The 20,044-nt window shown below is 37.9% G+C and overlaps 1 protein-coding gene across 2 annotated transcripts in view; it reads left to right on the forward strand.

Moving 5' to 3' along the window:
- The window catches only part of fry (Protein furry), a 1,574,680-nt gene that overhangs the window by 1,403,544 nt on the left and 151,092 nt on the right, over positions 1-20,044 (forward strand). For both annotated transcript variants that reach the window (XR_011018272.1, XM_068227610.1), the window contains exons 30-33: positions 1,143-1,272; positions 4,721-4,887; positions 9,546-9,832; positions 18,200-18,304. Coding sequence is in view for 1 of the 2 variants with exons in the window: in XM_068227610.1 (XP_068083711.1) it covers positions 1,143-1,272; positions 4,721-4,887; positions 9,546-9,832; positions 18,200-18,304 (689 nt within the window). In the remaining variant the exon portion in view is untranslated. The remainder of the gene's footprint in view (positions 1-1,142; positions 1,273-4,720; positions 4,888-9,545; positions 9,833-18,199; positions 18,305-20,044) is intronic.

Below are 20,044 nucleotides of genomic sequence, written 5' to 3' on the forward strand. Positions count from 1 at the left end.
AGTGGAGGTAAAGCTGGACAGAGAGGTCTAATCCCTCGAATTGACATAACAACATCCAATAAAAACACTTCCATTTTCTTTCAAGAAGCATCAATTTCCAATTCGCTTGGCACTTTGTATCACAATATCAGTGAACCTGTTTACCTCAGCCATTTTTCAGCCATGGACAGTTTAATGTTGCAATGTCAAGAGAGCGATATTTTACAGTTGCAATAGTGCCGAAAGGTAACTGTACAAAGAATGCTCCAAGCAAGTGGCTGCGTGGTTTAGCGTATGTAGCTATCAGCTTGCATTCGGGAAATAGTGGGTTTGAACCCCACCGTCGGCAGGTCTGAAGATGGTTTGCCGTAGTTTCCCACTTTTACACCAGACAAATGCTGGGGCTGTACCTTAATTAAGGCCACGGTCCGATTTCCTATCCCGTCGTCGCTGTAAGACCTATCTGTGGTGCGATGTAAAGAAAATTAAAGAAGAAGGCAAGTACAGAATCAGGCACAACAACGAACTGTACCAACAATTGGAGAGCATTACAACATCTATGAGGAAGAGGAGATTGAACTTCTACGGTCATGTCATGAGAATGGACAGTCAGAGGCTCACCTCCAGAATCTTCCACACCATCTCTAGAGGGAAAGCGACTAATGCCAAGTGGGCAAGACTCGTCAGAAAAGACCTTCAAGAATTGGACATTGCTCGCAGTGAAATTTATGACAGGAATAGGTACAGAACGTTGATCAGAACATCAAACTCTCTCCAGTCACTAACAGAAAAAACAGTACGTCCGGGAGGAGGTGTGAAATGGACTCAGGAGCGAAAAGACATTCACAGTGCAAGAATGAAAGAGTACCTACTGGTCAAAGAAGAAAGCTGCTAGAGATAAGAACCACGTGGTCCATAGCAGGCCCAAACGGAACTAAAAAAGGACAAGGAATGTCGTATATAAGGAAATTCTTCAATATTTACCCCATTGACCGTCATGTCTTGACGGTTTTCAGCTTATTATAATTATAATTATTATTATTATTATTATTATTATTATTATTATTATTATTATTATTATTATTACCAGGACTTTCATCTGATTGACATATTGACTGAATTAATTTTGTGCTGCTTTTAAACTATTTTCATATCTCTTCTAGGACATCAAAATCTGACTCAGCATTGAGAGCACTAGCTGGATTTCCACCAACACGTACTGAGAAGGCTCGGACGGCTAGTGGACCTCCTATGCTCTCAGACGATCTATCAACTCCTACAACAGAACCAGAGGTAAGGAATCCGAAGTTAGAGTAGCTAAATTTCTACAGAGGCCAGGTTGAGGTTTTTAGTAGTCTAATGTATCTATCTCTAAATTGTTACAATAATTTACCAACCTAAGAACAGTAACTCTGATTGAGAAAGACAAACAAGGACAAGACACCTGTTGCAAATGTGTATATTAAGTTACAATGATAGGTCGGCAAGATCACTGTCGATAATAATAATAATAATAATAATAATAATAATAATAATAATAATAATAATAATAATAATTTTATATCCTATTACCTACATTTGCGGTTTGCGGAGACGTCGAGATGCTCGAATTTTGTCCCACAGAATAATCTACGGATAAGAGGTTGGTATATTTGAACAACTGGGCTTAGAACGCCAGCGCTTTAGCATTTGAAGCAATCAGTTTGGATGGCCATATGGGCGCAGTCAGTTACACCCATGACTCTACATTCCTGTAGGGCTTTGGATTACTAAGCGACTGATGCTCAGCCTGAAGGTTTCCAGGTTATGAAGTGATATTTGGGTAGCACGACAAATCCTCTCGGTCGTTATTCTAGGTTTTCTAAACCGGGGTCGCTGTCTCATGTCAGATAGCTCCTCATTTGTTCTCCTGTAGGCTGGGTGGACCTTGAACCAGCCATCAAATCCAGATAGAAATGCCTGGCGTGGCTGGGAATTGAACCCTGGGCCTCCGGGTAAGAGCTACCTCTATATTGCAGGGCCAGCTGCAGTCAGTCAGGAATAATAATAATAATTTTATCGGTTTTACGTCCCATTACCAGTATCTATTTCTATGGTTTTTTGAGACATCGGGCTGCCGGAATTTTGTTCTGTATGAGTTCTTTTACATGCAGGTAAATCTACCGACATGATGCTGATGTATGTCAGTAGCATTCAAGGGTGTTTAATTGCAACAAATCTGAGTTATTGACTCTTGGTACATTAAGGAACTTCTGTAGGACAGAATTCTGACACTGCAGTGATTCAGATATTGATTCCCATAGGGAACCTGAAATATTTGTCCTGAATGAGTAAATTCATAATTCCAATATAACTAATCCGTTATTGGAAATAATAAATTTGCCAGCTAACTCATTCTTGGTTGCCAGTGTTTTGTCCAATTGTGCCAATTTGGGCTCATCAGTTTGTAACTAGCACACCTACTAAGATGCATGATTCTTTACATCTAACTTATAACAATATTGAATGAACATTAAACAGTTGCCACTAGTATTTCAGTAACAATTGTTAGCGTAAAATGGGGTGAATAGAAACAAATTTAACTTTTGAAATTGTATGTTCAATGCTTTACGAAAGATACACGAATTTGTGGCATTGTATGGGTGTAGGTCAAATTATTAACTGGTCAAATTATCATGGTCTTGGCAGTTGCCATTCACAAAATATTTTTATAAAACATGTCTGTTTCTATTTACCCGCCAGTGGGGTGAATGGGAACAGGCATACATTTTACCATAATGTTGCTATTGTACCTTCATTTGGGGGATTGGAAACGGTCTATATCTAACATTAATGCTATATGGCTATATGGGGTAGAATAATAACGTAAACATCCTTTCTCAACATTTTTATGTCTATCTTCAATAAATTCGGTACAAAATGAGTAGGTTAAATTGAATAAAAGTTTACAACATTCTGATGTATTTCTAAAATTTACACATTTACAATGTCAAATGGTATTTCTGTGCACAAAATGCCTAATAAAACATATATGCCTGTACTGTATAAAATCCAAAATTTGAAAACAAATGAAGTCCCGGCCAGGCATATCGTCTCTGAACATTTTTACGATCTTCCCACGAGAATTAAGATAGCGTTTTACAATAATCCTCGCATCATATGGGTCCATTGGGTGAGCCCACTCAGCACATACACTTAAGCTATCTTCAAGCAATTCTTCTTCTTCTGCAGTTAATACTGTCCACCTTGTTTCTTTATAGTACCCTTTCGAGTCAAATGTTGGTACAATAGAGAATAGTTTATTTTATGTTTCTTTCTTGCGTCCCTATAACTGAGGGCATTGTTGGTGATATCATCCACTGCTGCCTGGATTGCTTTTTGGCTGTGTTAGTGATAGCACTTGCTCCTAGGATCGTGTTTATAAGTTCGGGGCATGATGAAGCTCTTTGTTTCTATTCACCCCACAAATTGACAATTTGTGCTCAAAAATAAATTGAGGTTAGATATACAAACACATGTAAAAATATAATAATGCCATATTTATGATATCATTTATTAAACATCAGACAAGATATTTCATAAAATAAGATTAGCCTACACTAACATTTTACCTGCTGTCTGAATGAAGCTTTCCCGCGCCAATTTTCTTCTGATGATTTGGCTCCACTTTACCTGACAATGGCTTCCACAAAACATTGTGGACACACCTTTGAAACATGAATTTATCTTCAGGATATCTTATTTCACAAATATATCCAACAAATTTTAAAATGCAACAATTACAGTATTATTTACAGTAAATTACTAAACTTTCCTGGTTTTTGTTTCTATTCACCCCACTGTTTCTGTTCACGGTATTTTACGGTATTACTAACATTTCATGCATGGCTTCGACTGTGCAGACTAGACTATTTGCGGTCACCCATATGAACTTAATTGTAACTTCTTTTAGCTGTGGTCATCATGACATCATATGACCTAAAGCTATTTCTGAGATATTCTAAAAAAAAGCCTTTATGGAAGGCTTCCAGTGAGACATTCTAAATGAATACCAAAGCATGCAGTTTCAGAGCTAAGTATATCAAACCTACATACAGTAAGAAGTTTTCAGTTGCAATGCCTGCTTGCATATGAGCCGTGAGAGCAGCTGTGCTGTGCTCCTGCCTCTCCCTTTGTCTCATGTAAGGAGTTTACCTGACAAATTTAATTAAAACTCAGCCATAGATTGCTGTCAGGGTAAAACAGGCTGTCAGAATTGACAGGCAACCCAAATGGGTGCAGCATGGCATCATCATCATCATCATCATCATCATCATTCCCTTCTGGGAATGGGGTACCACTGCTATGCTTTGGAAGGCTCTCAACATACCAGCAGTCCAACTTTAGTACAACTTCACTACTGAGGTTCTCTAACATCTCTCAAAATTAGCTATATATCTAAGATGCTACCACCCTTCACCTGGTACCCTTTTATCATGCTCCTTTGGACATCAGGGAAATCACACCATTTACCCATGATGGTCAGTTTGCATTTCACTACAACTGACTTGCATGATGACTTTAGGTATTGTCGTAATATTATGATATAACTTTATACAGTACGTTGCTAAGTATGAAATGAGACATATCATAGTCCTGGCAAACTCTTGGTGTGCATTTGCACTGTCTCTCTTTTGAACTGTTCATTATATGAATACATCTGTAGTATTTATATTTAAAGTATTTTTCTTTGCATTTTCAGTTACAGCTGCCTGCAGCTGATGAAGGTTTCTGCCTCCGAACTGGTCCCATAGATAGGTTTGATATACCTCAGCCTCATCCTCTACCAATGCCAGAATATGGTGGTTATTTTGCTCCACTTACAGAATATTTACCGGACAGTTCACAGCCCATCAGTGGTTTCCATAGGTGAGTAACTTACCTGAAGTCTGTTTCCTGTCGTCAAGTAATCTCTTCTTCAGTGTTTTAGTATAAGGGTACATGGTTCTTTTCTGTTATTTGAATCTTTTTTAAGTATTTCAAAGAGATTTTCAGGTATTAATTCATGTCTTAGTAAATATAGTGCTTACCAAAGAAATTTTAAATACCGGGCAAATATGGCTCACTGTATACTGTTGAGTCCCGAAACCACAACATTTGGATTTCGTGTCTACCAAGTGGGCTGTGGTTGCATTGCCATTTCTGCTCCATTATCTAACATCTTAGCTACAGATTTTGCCAGCATAACTGTAGAGTGTGCTAGTCACCTGCTGTGTGCTATTTTAGTTGAATATTTAGCTTTCATATTTGCATCAAACTGTAAAATCCTAGTAAAATTATCTTTAAGGGATTGCGCATTAACTGTGTATTAACTGCAATTCTGCATTGTATGGAAAACAACCAGATTTGTACAGGACAGCAGATACAAAAACCTGCTCGAATTCTTTTACCATTTTAATTAAAATATTGCACACACAATATTGCAAATGCTACATGTAACTCACTATATGCCAAGATATTATTTGGTATTTATGTTTTACAACACTAGACCTATTAATGACATTGCCCTATGGGAAAAAAACCTTGTTAATTGTAATCTGTCTTATACACAAACCCGACTAATGAATAATGGAATTTAACTGTGACCTTGAGCTGATTGACATATCATGACAATGACCACTGATGAGCCCAATTTAGCACACTGGGGTGAAATGCTGGCAACCAGGAATGAGTTAGCTGGAAAATTTCTAATGTCTAATAACGGACCAACTTTTTCTTTTGATAGTGGCTTTACGTCGCAGGACAGGAATGGCCTAGGAATTGGAAGGAAGTGGCCGTGGTCTTAATTAAGGTACAGCCCCAGCATTTGCCTGGTGTAAAAATGGGAAACCCCGGAAAACCATCTTCAGGGCTTCAGACAGTGGGATTCGAACCCACTATCTCCTGGATGCAAGCTCACAGCCGCGCGCCTCTAACCGCACTGCCAACTTGCCCCGGTAACGAACCAACTATATTGGTATTAAGCATAATAGGCAGGACAATATACAAGGCAATTTTTAAAGCCATTATGAGATGAGCAGGGGCCTGAGTAAAACATACTAAATACGATAGTGCATTAAGCAGCTTTTGATTATCAAGTCACGTCAGATACATGCCACAGAAATGTTAAGCACAGAGTGTAGGTTCGAGTCCCACTGAAGTGTGATCGGCCTTTTTTGCTAGACACAACCTAATATCTCAAAGCCTATTTGGTGAGAGGTAAATGCTCCTTTCAAGCACTTAATGTTGATGATTGATTTTTCTTGTGATTGATTTATATGTGAAATCAACATAAAGAACGCATGAAACAACAGTGCATGATTTATATTGTCCCCCAGTTTTTCATTGACACTAAGAATAGAATTAACAAGCAGTACTTTGGCTTTTACCTTGCTGTCTTCTAAATGCAAGCTCTGCAAGCAATAAATATTGCCCTTGGTAGGATTGGCAGGACTGTCATCATCAGAGGTTTCTTTCTTAAAGATGATGTTAATGCAGAAAGTAACCTAACAGTGGCTAAAAGAAGGAAACATTTAATATACCAAGTGAGTTGGCCATGCCGTTCGGGTCGTGCAGCTGTGAGCTTGCATTTGGGAGATAATGGGTTCAAACCCTACTATTGGCAGCGCTGAAGATAGTTTTCCATGTTTTCCCATTTTTACACCAAGCAAATGCTGGGGCTGTACCTTAATTAAGGCCATGGCTGCTTCCTTCCCACTCCTAGCCCGTACCTATCCCATTCATTGCCATAAGACTTATCTGTGTCGGCGTGACCTACAGCAGATTTTAAAATTGGGTATCACAGTTACATTCAACATAAAGGATTTTTGAGGTTTAGGTACCAGTATTTCAACAGTTTATTACATAAAAATACTCGAAATAGACCTTCAAAATATTGGGTACCATCACAACTGTGTAGAGTGCACACAAGTCACCCGTTGTAGGCCAATTCAATGAATGTTAAATTTTTACAACCATGTTGTACTTGAAATAGACTATCTCTGTATTAGGTTGTGTTTAGTACATATAGTACATATTGAAGAGATGATAAGTACAGATCCAAACCAGTCAGCCAGACACCAGTGGGATCTGAACCCATAACCTTCCGATTTTGCGTCAGAGAGAGCTTGTCTATTCGAGGATGGCAGTGTATGAGGATGTGGAGATTGCCCTTGTCCTTTTGTGTTTTCAAGTTTGTCCTCATCTGCTCTTTCTGTTGCTCCCTCTTCCCACTCTGACCTGCCATTGTGTTCTTTTCCTTATTCCTCTCTCTCTATTTGTGACTTGATTTGACACTTGTTTGTTTCTTTCCAAGGCTTAATATGTGTATTAAACTGACTCTTACAAAGAAAATATTATTTCCTCACTGACCTGTCATTGCATTGCACTTATTGTTTGTGCTGTATTATTTTGTGTTTGAATCATCCTCTCTAGCTTATTGTCTTTGATGTTTAATCAAACTATTACTCCCTTTCCTTTGCATGAATGTGGAAGAATGCTTTATGGTTATGGGTTTTATATCAAGCTATAATCCAAGAAAATATGCTTCTTATATTCAAGAATACCCTATACTATTGGTTTATTGTTTATTACAATGTGGAAGACTAGGATACTAAAGGCAGTAAAGGGCATTTAGAAACAAGATTTCCACTTGTGGAGAGCCTAAACCAAAACTGAGTAGGCTTAATTCTTGGGAGCAAAGGCAGCCAAGGATACTGGAGGGTTAAGAACTCTTCCTTCTTATTGCCAAGGTTACAATAAGTGGAAGCCTTTACCTCACCCCTCTAGGGGGTGGTTTTGCTATATATGAGGATATCAGCACCTTAATGGCCTTAGTGGTACTAACATTGTTTGATGAAGTACAATATCAGCGTATAATAGCTCTTTATGGCACCGGAATCCAGTGCACAAACATGATAGCTTCATATATCAATACAATTATTAGCAGTGTCCCTGTCATGCATTGCAGTTATGTCTATGGCGGGACTCGAACTCAAGTCGTCGCGGTTCGGAGAAAAGTACAATGACCATTTAGCCACTGCTCCACTTGCTTATTCATTGCAATGAGTTTTAATAAGAAAGTTAAATGATAAATGCATGTCAGTAATGGAATGGGTTATACTACACATAATGCCTTTCTTTTACCTCTTTCATATCTCAGATTTTCCCTCAATTCTTCCAAGGAGTTGATGTTAAAAATCAATTTGAACTTTCACGAAGCTCTTCTAGCACCTGAAAACTAGAGATCATTGCTTTGCAAACATTTTCACTGGGAAAAATTGCTTATGCTTGTTTACTTATGCAGGTCTTCTTCTGAATCCCAGTTCCGATTACCTTCCCTAGTTACAAGTAATGAAAATCATTTTTTCCGTATTGAAAGAATCTTAATTTATAATAATATAAGAAATTTATTATAACTCAAACTATTCAATACAGTACAAGATGTTAACATATTAGTTAAACATCGTTAAAAATCGTTAAGACATGTTTCGCACCTTCTGTGGGGCATCTTCCCTAGCTTGGTCCTGTCAGACAGTTTCTACTTTTCTTGGAATCTTGAGGGTTCCAGGTTCTCTGGTACCTAGTTTTAATTTTTAACGCTTGCCCGGAAGACTGCCGTTACTTTGTCTGTTTTCATTTTTATATGTGCCGTTACATATCGCTACACTTCGACCGTAATGTTAACATTTTGCAGTTTTGTGCTATTTAAATATAGTGATGGTATTTGTACTGTAATTTAGTAATCGCTTTTGAAATAATGTTTGTTAGTTTAATGAATGGCTTTTATTGGTAAATTTTATGACACAAGCGTATGATACTTTCTGTTGCATTCCAACTCACAACACAAGTCTAGACAGATCTCATAATCTGACATTAAACTTTGTCTTTGATGAAGTTTGTTTCCTGCTGATTATATTATATGATATTCTTGTATTATTTGTTGTATAGAAAACGGAGGGCATGATTAGCTCAGTGGCTTAGCTGCTGTCTTCTCACCTGAAAGGCTGAGGTTCGAATGCTGGTCAATCCTGGGTTGATGAACAAGTGGCTGTGCGGTTTGGGTCGCGTAGCTATCAGTTTGCATTCAGGTGATAATGGATTCGAGCCCCACTGTCGGCAGTCCTGAAGATGGTGTTCCGTGGTTTCCTATTTTCACACCAGGCAAATGCTGGGGGTGTACCTTAAAACTGTGGTCACTTCCTTTCTACTTCTAGCCCTTTCCTGTCCCATCATAACCATAAGACATATGTGTATGTGCAATGTAAAGCAAATTGTAAAAATAAAAAAATAAAAAATTTAAAAAGTCCTGGGTTGAGATTTTCATCTCAAAAATTCCCTGGTGTCAGGAAGGTCATCGAGCCTTAAACCCCCAGTCAAAAACAAAATGAGCTTGTGTGGTTCCATCAACCTCAGAAATAACTGGGATAAGCTGAAGAAAGTACGAAATTTGTTGTGTAGAAAATGTGATTGATTTTTCAGGTAGATAGTACATATTTTTCCTAGGATTTCCTCAATTGTTTGTTTGATCATGATTCCTCTTGTTTCAGATGTAATGTTGCTGTGATGTTGCTGACAGATGTCGTTGTGGATGGCGTAGACCTGGATTGGTCAATTCACGTACCTCTCATGTTACACATCCTGTTTCTTGGTCTTGACCACAACCGTCCACTGGTTCATGAACATTGCAAGCAGCTATTGCTGAACCTGTTGGTGGTACTTGCTGAGCACAATGACCACCTCACTGTGGCTCGCATCTTGCTCAACTCTAAGACCTGCCAGTTAGGCCTCGGATTGCCCACACCAGTATTGCCTGTGCTTTCGAATGTCTTTACAGGTATGCCTGTTGCCTTTCTCTCAATATCTCTCTGACATCTTTTGTATACAACATTTCCTCATAGAAATTATTTTAAATTATTAAAATAATATCAGTATTGAAATTTAAAAAACTTCCCCAGAATAGAACCATAATTTATTATTACCAGTTGAGAATAAATCAACAAATTGTAAATACTGGTATTCAGAGTTTTTCAAGTGTAAAATAACCAATGTGGAAGTAGGCTCATCAATTTGTGTCTTCAAATAATGTGAAAAGATAAAGTTTTGAAGATGCACTTTAATAAAATATTGATACAATATAATATCATGAATTTCTAGGTTTGTAGGTTAGTCAACTTGTTTGTAAATATAACTAGCAAGATCTAAATCATATTTTGGATTTGAAGTTTTTCATCCTGGGTGATTAATTATATTGGGAATATATCATGAGTTTCTAATATATCGGTACTGTAACTGATGATTATTTTGTAATAAAATTAACTACTCAGAACAAACTACAAATTGCTAAAATATGTTCTCGGTTAATCTTATAGTAGTTATAGTTTCTTATTTTGGGAAGCAAAATTTATTGTGCATTTAATACTATACTATTTAGATAAATGATATGGCTTTTAGTAGCATTCCAGGTGTAAAGTGAAATAGCAGATTGTTTTCACTACAGTAAGAATGTACACTCTATGCAGGATAACCCTATTCTCCAAAGAAAAAAAGAAGAGAACATCTTTCAAAAAATTCTGTAATTTTCAAAAAGAGCTATTACATTATATTACGTACTGTACGTCAAACATGTCCTCTGTCTCTGTGCCCAAACATACTTCTCAGATGAACCAATTTTTAACAATTTTGGACAGCTTTGGACAATTTTGTGAATGAAACTGTTCATATGCTCTGTTTATAAAGTTGTACTGCACAGTTAAACTCATAGCAATTAATAGGCCTACAGTGAATTCACTGTATTGCCCACCCACATGTTCAAAATACTAAGACAAGAACTATGAAGTTCCTCAGCTTGCTTACTGAATTTCTTGAATTCATCTTCATAACTTTCTTCCTCCATCGGAGACATTATCATCTTGTCTTTAAGTGGAACAAATTTTGACTCGAATCTATTTTCATTTTGAAGTTTTTACATTTCCAGGTACTGAATGCATCTTTATCACAGATGTTTCCTTTCTCTGTAATGCATCAACATTACTGTAATTTAAAACATTCCCATTAAAGGCTGAATGAATAACAAGTACATCTATTTACCAAGAAACTTCCAGTTAATTTAGGTAGCACTGACTGAAACAAAAAAGAAAGATCTTAGAGCTGGGTATATTTCAAGCAACCTGTCTACAACAAGATAAATAGATAACCATATCATCATGCAGTGGTGGAGTATTTGCTTCAATTTGATGTCCACAAACTGACAGAGGTCTTTAAGTGACTCAGTCATTACAGTGTATGAACTGGAAAAATTGTAAATTTTCAGCACAATTGATTGTACCAGTACATCGAATTCAAGGGCATCCATACCATCTAAACCATGAACTCAGAAAAACAAAACAAAAAGTTCAGAGTTCTTGCAGGGCAACATTCTAACTGTTCCTTAGTAGAAACTATCACACAGCCCATGGCCTCGACCTCAATTTAAAAAAAAGAGGAAGTGAGTAAAATCTTGATTAAAGTATTAAAGCAATCCAAAACTGACTATACATGTACAGCAATCCCTTTAATGTTTTCTGAACACAGTGTGCTCGAAGAAACTACCAGTATGCGTGAAGAAACTATTCCTTCAACAAATTTAAGATGTTCATCAAATCTTGAAAATGATATAAATCTTGAAAATCAGGTTCTGTTTATAATGGCAAAAGCCATGAATTTAATAGTGAGAGTAAGGGGGCTTGTTGTTTGGGTAATCTTGAACATATCACAACAAAAAATAGGTTATGGAGTAAATGAATTTGAAGACAGGCAAATGTATGTCTGTGGAAACTCAGATAATGACATAATATCACTAAGAAGTAGGAAACATACATTTTGTTTTCAAGACTTCTGTTAATAGTAGCCGAGTCTTGCAAGGATGTTATCAGAATGTCAATGGACTTCAGTCAAAATCGGCTGATTTTAAGATGCCAGTATCTACAAATGTTACCAATTATGATTTCTTGATAATTACGGAAACAAATTTATCCACAGGTATTAGTGATAGTGATCCTGAACAACATTCGTTCAAAATATTCTGATGCAAATGTCCTCCTTTGAATAGTATGAAAGGATCACATGGGGTAGTTATGTGTTAATAGAAAGTTTAATTGTTCCATTGTTCATTGTCATAACATAGTCAGGCAGTTAAATGTAGGCATGCAAGTTGGCTCCCTCAAGGTTATTTTATTGGAGGTGTCTTTATTCCTCCCAAATCTCTTTTTCACAAATACAAAAATCATGCTGATTCAATTGAGAACATACTATCACAAAATGTAAATCATATTTTTATCCTTGCTGGTGGCTATTATCTGCCACAACTTAGCTGGTACAAAAATGAGTATTCCACTTCCAGCCTCTCTAGCCATGGTTATCATTCAGTCCACTTTACATAAATATTAGACACTTTTACCTACCTTAATCTCTCATAATTCAGATATGTACCAAACTCCTTAAATCATATACTTAATGCAATCTTTTCTAATCCTTTCTAATTCACTTGCTGTTGAGATTACAAAAGGTCCTGAAACACTTGTACCTCTAGATAGTCGTCATCCCTCCTTAGATATAAGAATTGGCTTACCTATGAATTGTTCTGAACAAAACTTACAGTATAATAATAATAATTATGACTTTAAAAATGGTGATAAAATTTTTTTGAATAGAGTTCTTACTTCTTTAACTGGGAAAAGGTATTAGACTGTCAATCAATAGATTCAACAGTTTACATATTTTATTCCATTCTGCGTTATGGTATTCATTGCTGCATCCCTATTAGATGTTACAAAACCCCAAAATTCTGTAAATGGTTCAGTGATAAAGTGAAATCTCTCAATTTAGAAAATAAAATATTTCATAAACTTCACAAGTACACACACACAAGACAGTAGTATGAAACGCCAAACTAAGGCAGGAATGTAAAGTTGAATATAAACTATGCTATTCCAAATATATGTCTGAGTGTGAATCTAATATTTATTCCAATTCTCTATCCTTCTGAAAACCAAAACCCAAACCCCATGGCACTTAACACTCTTGATAGGGCTTTGGCCTGCCCAGTGACCGCTATTCAGCCTGAAGGCCTGCAGATTATGAGAGGCCGTGTGGTCAGCATGACACATCCTCTCGGCCGTTATTCTGGTCTTTCGAGACCAGGGCCGCCATCTCACCATCAGATAGCTCCTCAATTCTAATCACGTAGGCTGAGTGGACCTCGAACCAGCCCTCAGGTCGAGAGAAAAATACCTGACCTGGCCGGCAATCGAACCCGGGGCCTCCGGGCGAGAGGCAGCCACGCTACCCCTACACCACAGGGCCGGCTCTATCCTTCTTGGCCTACCTGAAATCAAAACAGTCTCATGATTCTATCTCTTCCTCAATGCATCTAAATGGAATGAGAGCTGAAACTGCTGAACACATAGCGAATCTTTTTGAATTACATTTCTCATCTGTATTCTCTTACAGTTTAAAAACTAATACTTTTGATTATCCTCATTCAGTTGATCTGAGGAACATCAATAGATATGACATTCAGTATTCTAAATTAAGCTATCTCAAAGTAAATAGTTCATATGGTCCTAATCTGATATCTCCATATATTCTCAAGGAATGCCATTACAATCTAACTGAAGTACTTTTTCATATATTCATATTGCTCAGAGTGTCCCTTGACACGGACTGATACAGGCAGGAAATTGTACGTAGATGAAAGAAACAGAGCAAAACAAATAGTTCAAGAAGAAGTCGTGGAAAGATTTTGGTTAACCTGGAAAGGCTAGGTCAAGCAGCAAGGAAACATTTCTGGACAGAATCGTAGGAAGGGAGGAAAAAATGGAAATGAATAGTGTTTTGAGTAAATAAGATGAACTCATAATAGATCCCAGGGAATCACTGGACAGGTGGAATGAGTATTTTGAAAATCTGATATGCTTCGTTTTACATTTACAAGCTGTTCTCACTTCATCATTCCACCAAGATGTTTGCTTTTCCCATCTTTACACACAATTGTTCCTAAGCATTCCCTTGTTTCTACTACAGCATCTCTGTATGCCACCCATTCTCTTTCTAAATCCTGAACCTGCTTTCTATCCATTGTTCGGAAGTTTTCACTAATGATATTCATGTACTTCTGTCTAATTTCCTCGTCCTGGAGATTTCCTACCCGTATTCATCTGCAGACAGATTTCACTTTCTCTATCCTAGGTCTTAAGGTACTTAGTTCACTACAGATCAGTTAGTGGTCTATATCATCAAAAATTCCCCAAAACTCACACATTCTTGACAGATTTCCTGAATTTGAAGACCGTTAAGATGGTCTATTATGGATCTGGTGCCCCTACCCTCCCGTGTGTAGCAGTGAATAGCTTTATGCTGGAAGAATGTATTCATAACTGCTAATCCCATACTAGCACAGAAGTCCAGTAAACACTTCACATTCCTATTAGTTTCCATATCTTTCCCACATGTACCAATCATCTTTTCATATCCTTCAGTTCTGTTTCCAACTCTCACATTGAAATCACCCATTAGCACTACTATCCTCTGCTGTTGACTCTAACTACAATGTCACTCAATGCTTCATAAAACTTATCAGCTTCATCTTCACGTGCACCCTCACATGGTTAATACACTGAGACAGTTCTCGTCCTAATTCCTGTAGCTGCCAAATCTACCTACATCATTTGCTCATATACTTACCTGACAAACTATATTGCATGCAATAGTATTCCTGATGAACACGGAGCAAACTGAAGTCGACTGTAGTTATAAATTTACTTCATACTTCATTAGAGGAGCCCTTAGATGCGCCAGAAACAAAACAAACACCTCCCTTGCCTTTTCCTCCCCTACAAGGGAACGTCAAGGCTTGGGGGTAACTGGGTCACAGAGGGTGTCCTACCACACACTCGTCCCTCCCTTTTTAACACCCAGCCCCATGGCGTAAGTTAGCAATGCCTGCCTCTTACCCGGATGCCCCGGGTTCAATTCCCAGCCAGGTCGAGGATTTTTATCTGGATCTGAGGGCTGGTTCAAGGTTCACTCAGCCTACATGATTACAATTGAGGAGCTATCTGATGGTGAGATGGCGGCCCCGGTCTAGAAAGCCAAGAATAATGGCCGAGAGGATTTGTTGTGCTGATCACACAACACTTCATAATCTGTAGGCTTTCGGGCTGAGCAGTGATAACTTGGTAGACCAAGGCCCTTCAAGGGCTGTTGCGCTGTGTGTTTTTTAAAATCTCTTCCTCATTATCCTCCCTCACCCAAATATCATTAACTACTAACACATCCAGACACATCCTCTTTGCTGACTCAGCCAGGTCTATTTTCTTTCTTCGCTATCCCCCTTTAGTTTGATATTTTTCTTCATTTGTATTTATGTTTAGGCATATTTACAAATACACTTCAGTACAAACTATGAAAATGTAACAAGGCTGCAGGTTTCAAGCCACTGTTCACAATAGTTTGGAGAAACAATGAACGGTAATGAATTTACGATACACTTGTCCAAGGCAGACTCGATACTCAACGTTTCACGTTCTCCTACTCAGCATCAATCAAGTCACCTGTGGCTGTTCAGAAGCTGCAAACAGTGCCTGATGATACTCTTGATTGAGATTGATAAGCCTTTACTATAGACTGCAACAAGTGTTATAAACGCATATTTCCAGCTCTATAACGTTAACATTTCTGAAGCGGAGATGATTAATGCAAAACTGATTTAGTAGCTTACTCTACACTCATACAATTAATAATATTAGAATTATTTGACCACAGAATAGAAATCCAGACAATTTTACTCTTTCATGAATATCCAGCCAGATGATTTCTTAATAGGCAAACAAAAACAAAAAGGATGTCATGCCCGGGGAAAAGAGGACGTATAGAAACCCTGACTCTATGTAGCTTCCATCCTATAGCTTCTCTGCATTACAAATAGTCAATAGTTTGTTCAGGGCATCTCAGTCACTTTTTAATGGATGCCATATATGGTAAATGGGTGATACAGATGTTTTCATAAGCTTGTTTATCTGTTACTTACAATAACATTGTTAAGTTTTGCTTCAGCTTTTAGAATAATTGAAGAACATTGTTTTGGAACATTTGTCAACCTAGGGTCCACAGGAATCAAATATGGGTCCTTTGTTCTCTTTATTTTACTTTATTTACCTACCATTATCATTAAGAGATCCTTATGCCTCATAATTGTAGATAATAAACTTGTGCCCTATGTTCCTGGAGGTGGTACAGCTCATTTTAGGCACACCGACAATGGAGGTACCTCATACCAGCCCTTCTGCTATTCACAAATCTCTGGCAGTACCAGGAACTGAACCCAGACCTCCAAGGATGGTAACTAATAGCACTAACCATTACACTATGGAGGTGGACTATTTGTGAAAGATATGAATTATACTAAATACTGCAATTCTAAATTACAAGAGTGGTTCTGAATTGCAGCTGAATGCTGGAAGTTTATGAGTAGAGTTTGTTTTTAAGACTTCATTTCACTCATAAGAAATGCTTTGACATAACTTTCTATACATCACTACATTTTTAATTATTTACTGAAATATTTGTATGAATCAAACAACTAATGATACGGTACTTAAAACTTTTAAGACTCAGTACAAAGTGTTAGAGAATGATGTATTACACTACTTACAATACCATTTTGCAGATTCATTCCAGTGTCCACATTGTCATATTAATATTAAACTGTAACTTATAACAAGAAACCAGTTAAATGTAAAATTCTTCTTTCTCTGAACTTCTGCACAATAGGTAATTTTAGCATACACTCTTAAGTAAAAAACTAAACACTCTGCTCGAAGGATAATCTTGGAATGAAAGTACAGAGGGTTGATTGAATTTTTTTTTTTTTTTTTTTTTTTTTTTTTTTTTTTGCTAGGGGCTTTACGTCGCACCGACACAGATAGGTCTTATGGCGACGATGGGATAGGAAAGGCCTAGGAGTTGGAAGGAAGCGGCCGTGGCCTTAATTAAGGTACAGCCCCAGCATTTGCCTGGTGTGAAAATGGGAAACCACGGAAAACCATCTTCAGGGCTGCCGATAGTGGGATTCGAACCTACTATCTCCCGGATGCAAGCTCACAGCCGCGCGCCTCTACGCGCTCGGCCAACTCGCCCGGTGATTGAAATATTTACATTGGTGAAGTGGACAAGGGATGACTTAAAATGAACTGCTACTTCCCTCTTGGCTGTGTCACTGAACCAAACTGCCAAAGAAGACTACAATATACTTCCGAGTCTCCCAGAAATATCTGAACTTTGAGGTACATTTTGACTTGAGACTCACTTCGGCCAAGCATAAACTGTACTTGGCTGTCATGGCAATCAACTGTAAACTTGCGCCTAATGTGTGTATGTTTAGTCCTCAGCCCGAAGGCCGGTTGGATCCTCAACAGCTCTGCCATCAGCTGTCATAAATGGCCTAGGCATCACTGAAGAGGCGTACTAGGGAAATGAGGAGTGAGGTAGTTTATGCACCTATTCTTCATGACTTAGGAAGGAGCTTTAGCCTGCAGGCCAAGGGCAAGCAGTTAGTTCTAACAACACATTGTTGACCTTTTTACACCCTCTTCCTGTTTGTACCTGCACAAGTCTTAGTGGCTCCTGTTGAACATAATGCAGAAAGAAACAATTACCAAGTTGGAAATATACTTCCAGTTCAGAAATCTGGACAGTGGATTTAAAAATTTAAAAATTATATGGAACAAAATTTAGTAAATTGGTGAAGTGACACTTCATTAGCTTCATCCAATTGGCTCGTACTGAATCACAGTACGCAATTCCCTAGTTTGAAATAAATTTGAGTGTGCTTCGATAATCTGGTAGCCCTATAATCAATCATTAGTAAACAAAATAGAAAGAGTTCATGATAAATTAGCAGAGTCAATCCTAGTTCAGTTGGGTGGTATTTAGAAATGATCAAATACACCAGTCTGAGGCTTGCAGATTGTTCACAGAAAACTTAAATAATCTCTCTCTCTCTCTCTCTCTCTCTCTCTCTCTCTCTCTCTCTCTGTGTGTGTGTGTGTGTGTGTGTGTGTGTGTGTGTGTGTTTTTTAAGTTTTTTTTAGTGTAAGTATATAAGATTAATTTACTTAATACTTAGGATTACTATGAACATTACTATCATGTGCATCCATTTCAGAGCTTAATCCAGAATTTGATAGCTATCTGCAAGGCCCCATCCCCACAAGTACAGCTGTAGCACTACAGGCTGGACCATCATCTGTAGTCTCTGCACCAGCTGCAGGTGAGTCAGACACTTCTACATGTAAATTACTTTGCTAGCTTATTGCAACTGTAAAATATTAGCTATTTCCTCATATTTCCTTTGTTTTTAGTTAATTTCTAAATATTGAATTAGGCTTATCATAGTTAATCATGAGGGACATCCTAATGCCATACCTAACTATTGGTTCTGGTAGACGGTTAAGAGCCTCCCTTCCAATCATTCCTTGAAAAGTCTACAGGAAGTTCAGATTTTCCAAATAGCTGGTTTCCTTTGCAGTCTTCCTACTGCAAACCTGACTGATCTACAACTGGTTTATGTGTTTGGATATAAATTGAAAACAGCCAAACATCTGCTTTTTTGTAGTAAAGGAATTATAAACTGCTGTACATAATATTCTAAATCTACACTTTAATGATGTGAGCATAAATCTTTGTTAACTAAATGGAATATCAAAATAGCCCATGTTTCCTAAGTATACTAGCAAGACTTTCACTCCTCTAGTTTAAAAATGACCTCTTGACGAACAGAACAAGTCTTGGCATCACTTCCAGATGCCAGCCAAAAGTCTGTGGCCATAGTTTCAAATGATGCTTGTAGATTTGACTTCACTGCACATCAAAGGCCCCATCCCCATAAGTACAGCTGTAGCACTACATGCTGGACCATCATCTGTAGTCTCTGCACCAGCTGCTTGGCATTTCTGCCAAGTGTTCACAGCCTAATATAGTCTCACGAGATGCTTGAGTGACGTATGGGATCAGGCACTTTCCTTTCTTTCAGGGGGTGTCCGGTCATTAATGGCAATGTAGTGTATTTTGTTGAGGCTCTTTCAGCTGATCTTGTTTGGCTGTCAGTTGAAGAATACAGTTCAAATCCTGTACAGTAGAGGACTACGTTCTAAATAACTGTCTTCCTTACCAACAGAATGTTAGCAGTGAATACTTCAAGTTTTCTCATCCTAGAAATTAGCCCATTTCAGGAGTTTTAGATCAATAATATTGAGAAACATTATTAATTGTGAGAATCACAACACCAATATTGCCATTTCATGCCTTTAGACAAGAATAACCACAAATAGTCGTCTTAAGGTTCGTTGCTCTGAATTCTCTTGTTGCATATCTTTGTGGACATTATGGCTTGTCTAGGGTCATAATGGTTCTTTCTCCTGAAAATGCAGCAAGGGCTGTGATGTTAGTGGAGAAAGGATACAGTGTTTGCTATATGGCAGACGTTATAAACACGTCTTTTTCTAATGTGTACAGAACTATTGAAAGGTATGAAGAGAACAATATATACACCAGGAAGCCTGGTTCTGCTCATAGGAGAAGCCCTACTGAGTGCAATGATTGCTTTCTCGTAATACAAGTTTTTTCTGATCAACACACATCAGCTGTGGAGACCAGAAATCGTTTGCAGCAAGTACAGGGCATGATAGGAGAGTAAGGAGGAGGTTATATGAAGTGGATTTTACAGTCCAAGTGGCCTTTCCACAGGTACTCAGCTTACACGTGACCAATGTTATAGTTTGGGCAGGAATTGCCATTGATGCGTGCCCAGAGCTTGCGTTCATCGAGAATGGGAGTCTTATAATCCACCGATATATCAAGGAGATTTTAGTGGATCACATGCCTTTTGCACCTGTCAGTGGTGAGAACTTTGTCCTTGTGCATTACAATGCTTGCCCACACGTTTCCTTTTATGGGTGCGAGTACCTGGATGAAGTTGGGATTGAGCGCATGGTATGACTGATGGTAGTTC

This window comes from Anabrus simplex, chromosome 5, assembly GCF_040414725.1.
Source record: "Anabrus simplex isolate iqAnaSimp1 chromosome 5, ASM4041472v1, whole genome shotgun sequence".
Taxonomy (NCBI): domain Eukaryota; kingdom Metazoa; phylum Arthropoda; class Insecta; order Orthoptera; family Tettigoniidae; genus Anabrus; species Anabrus simplex.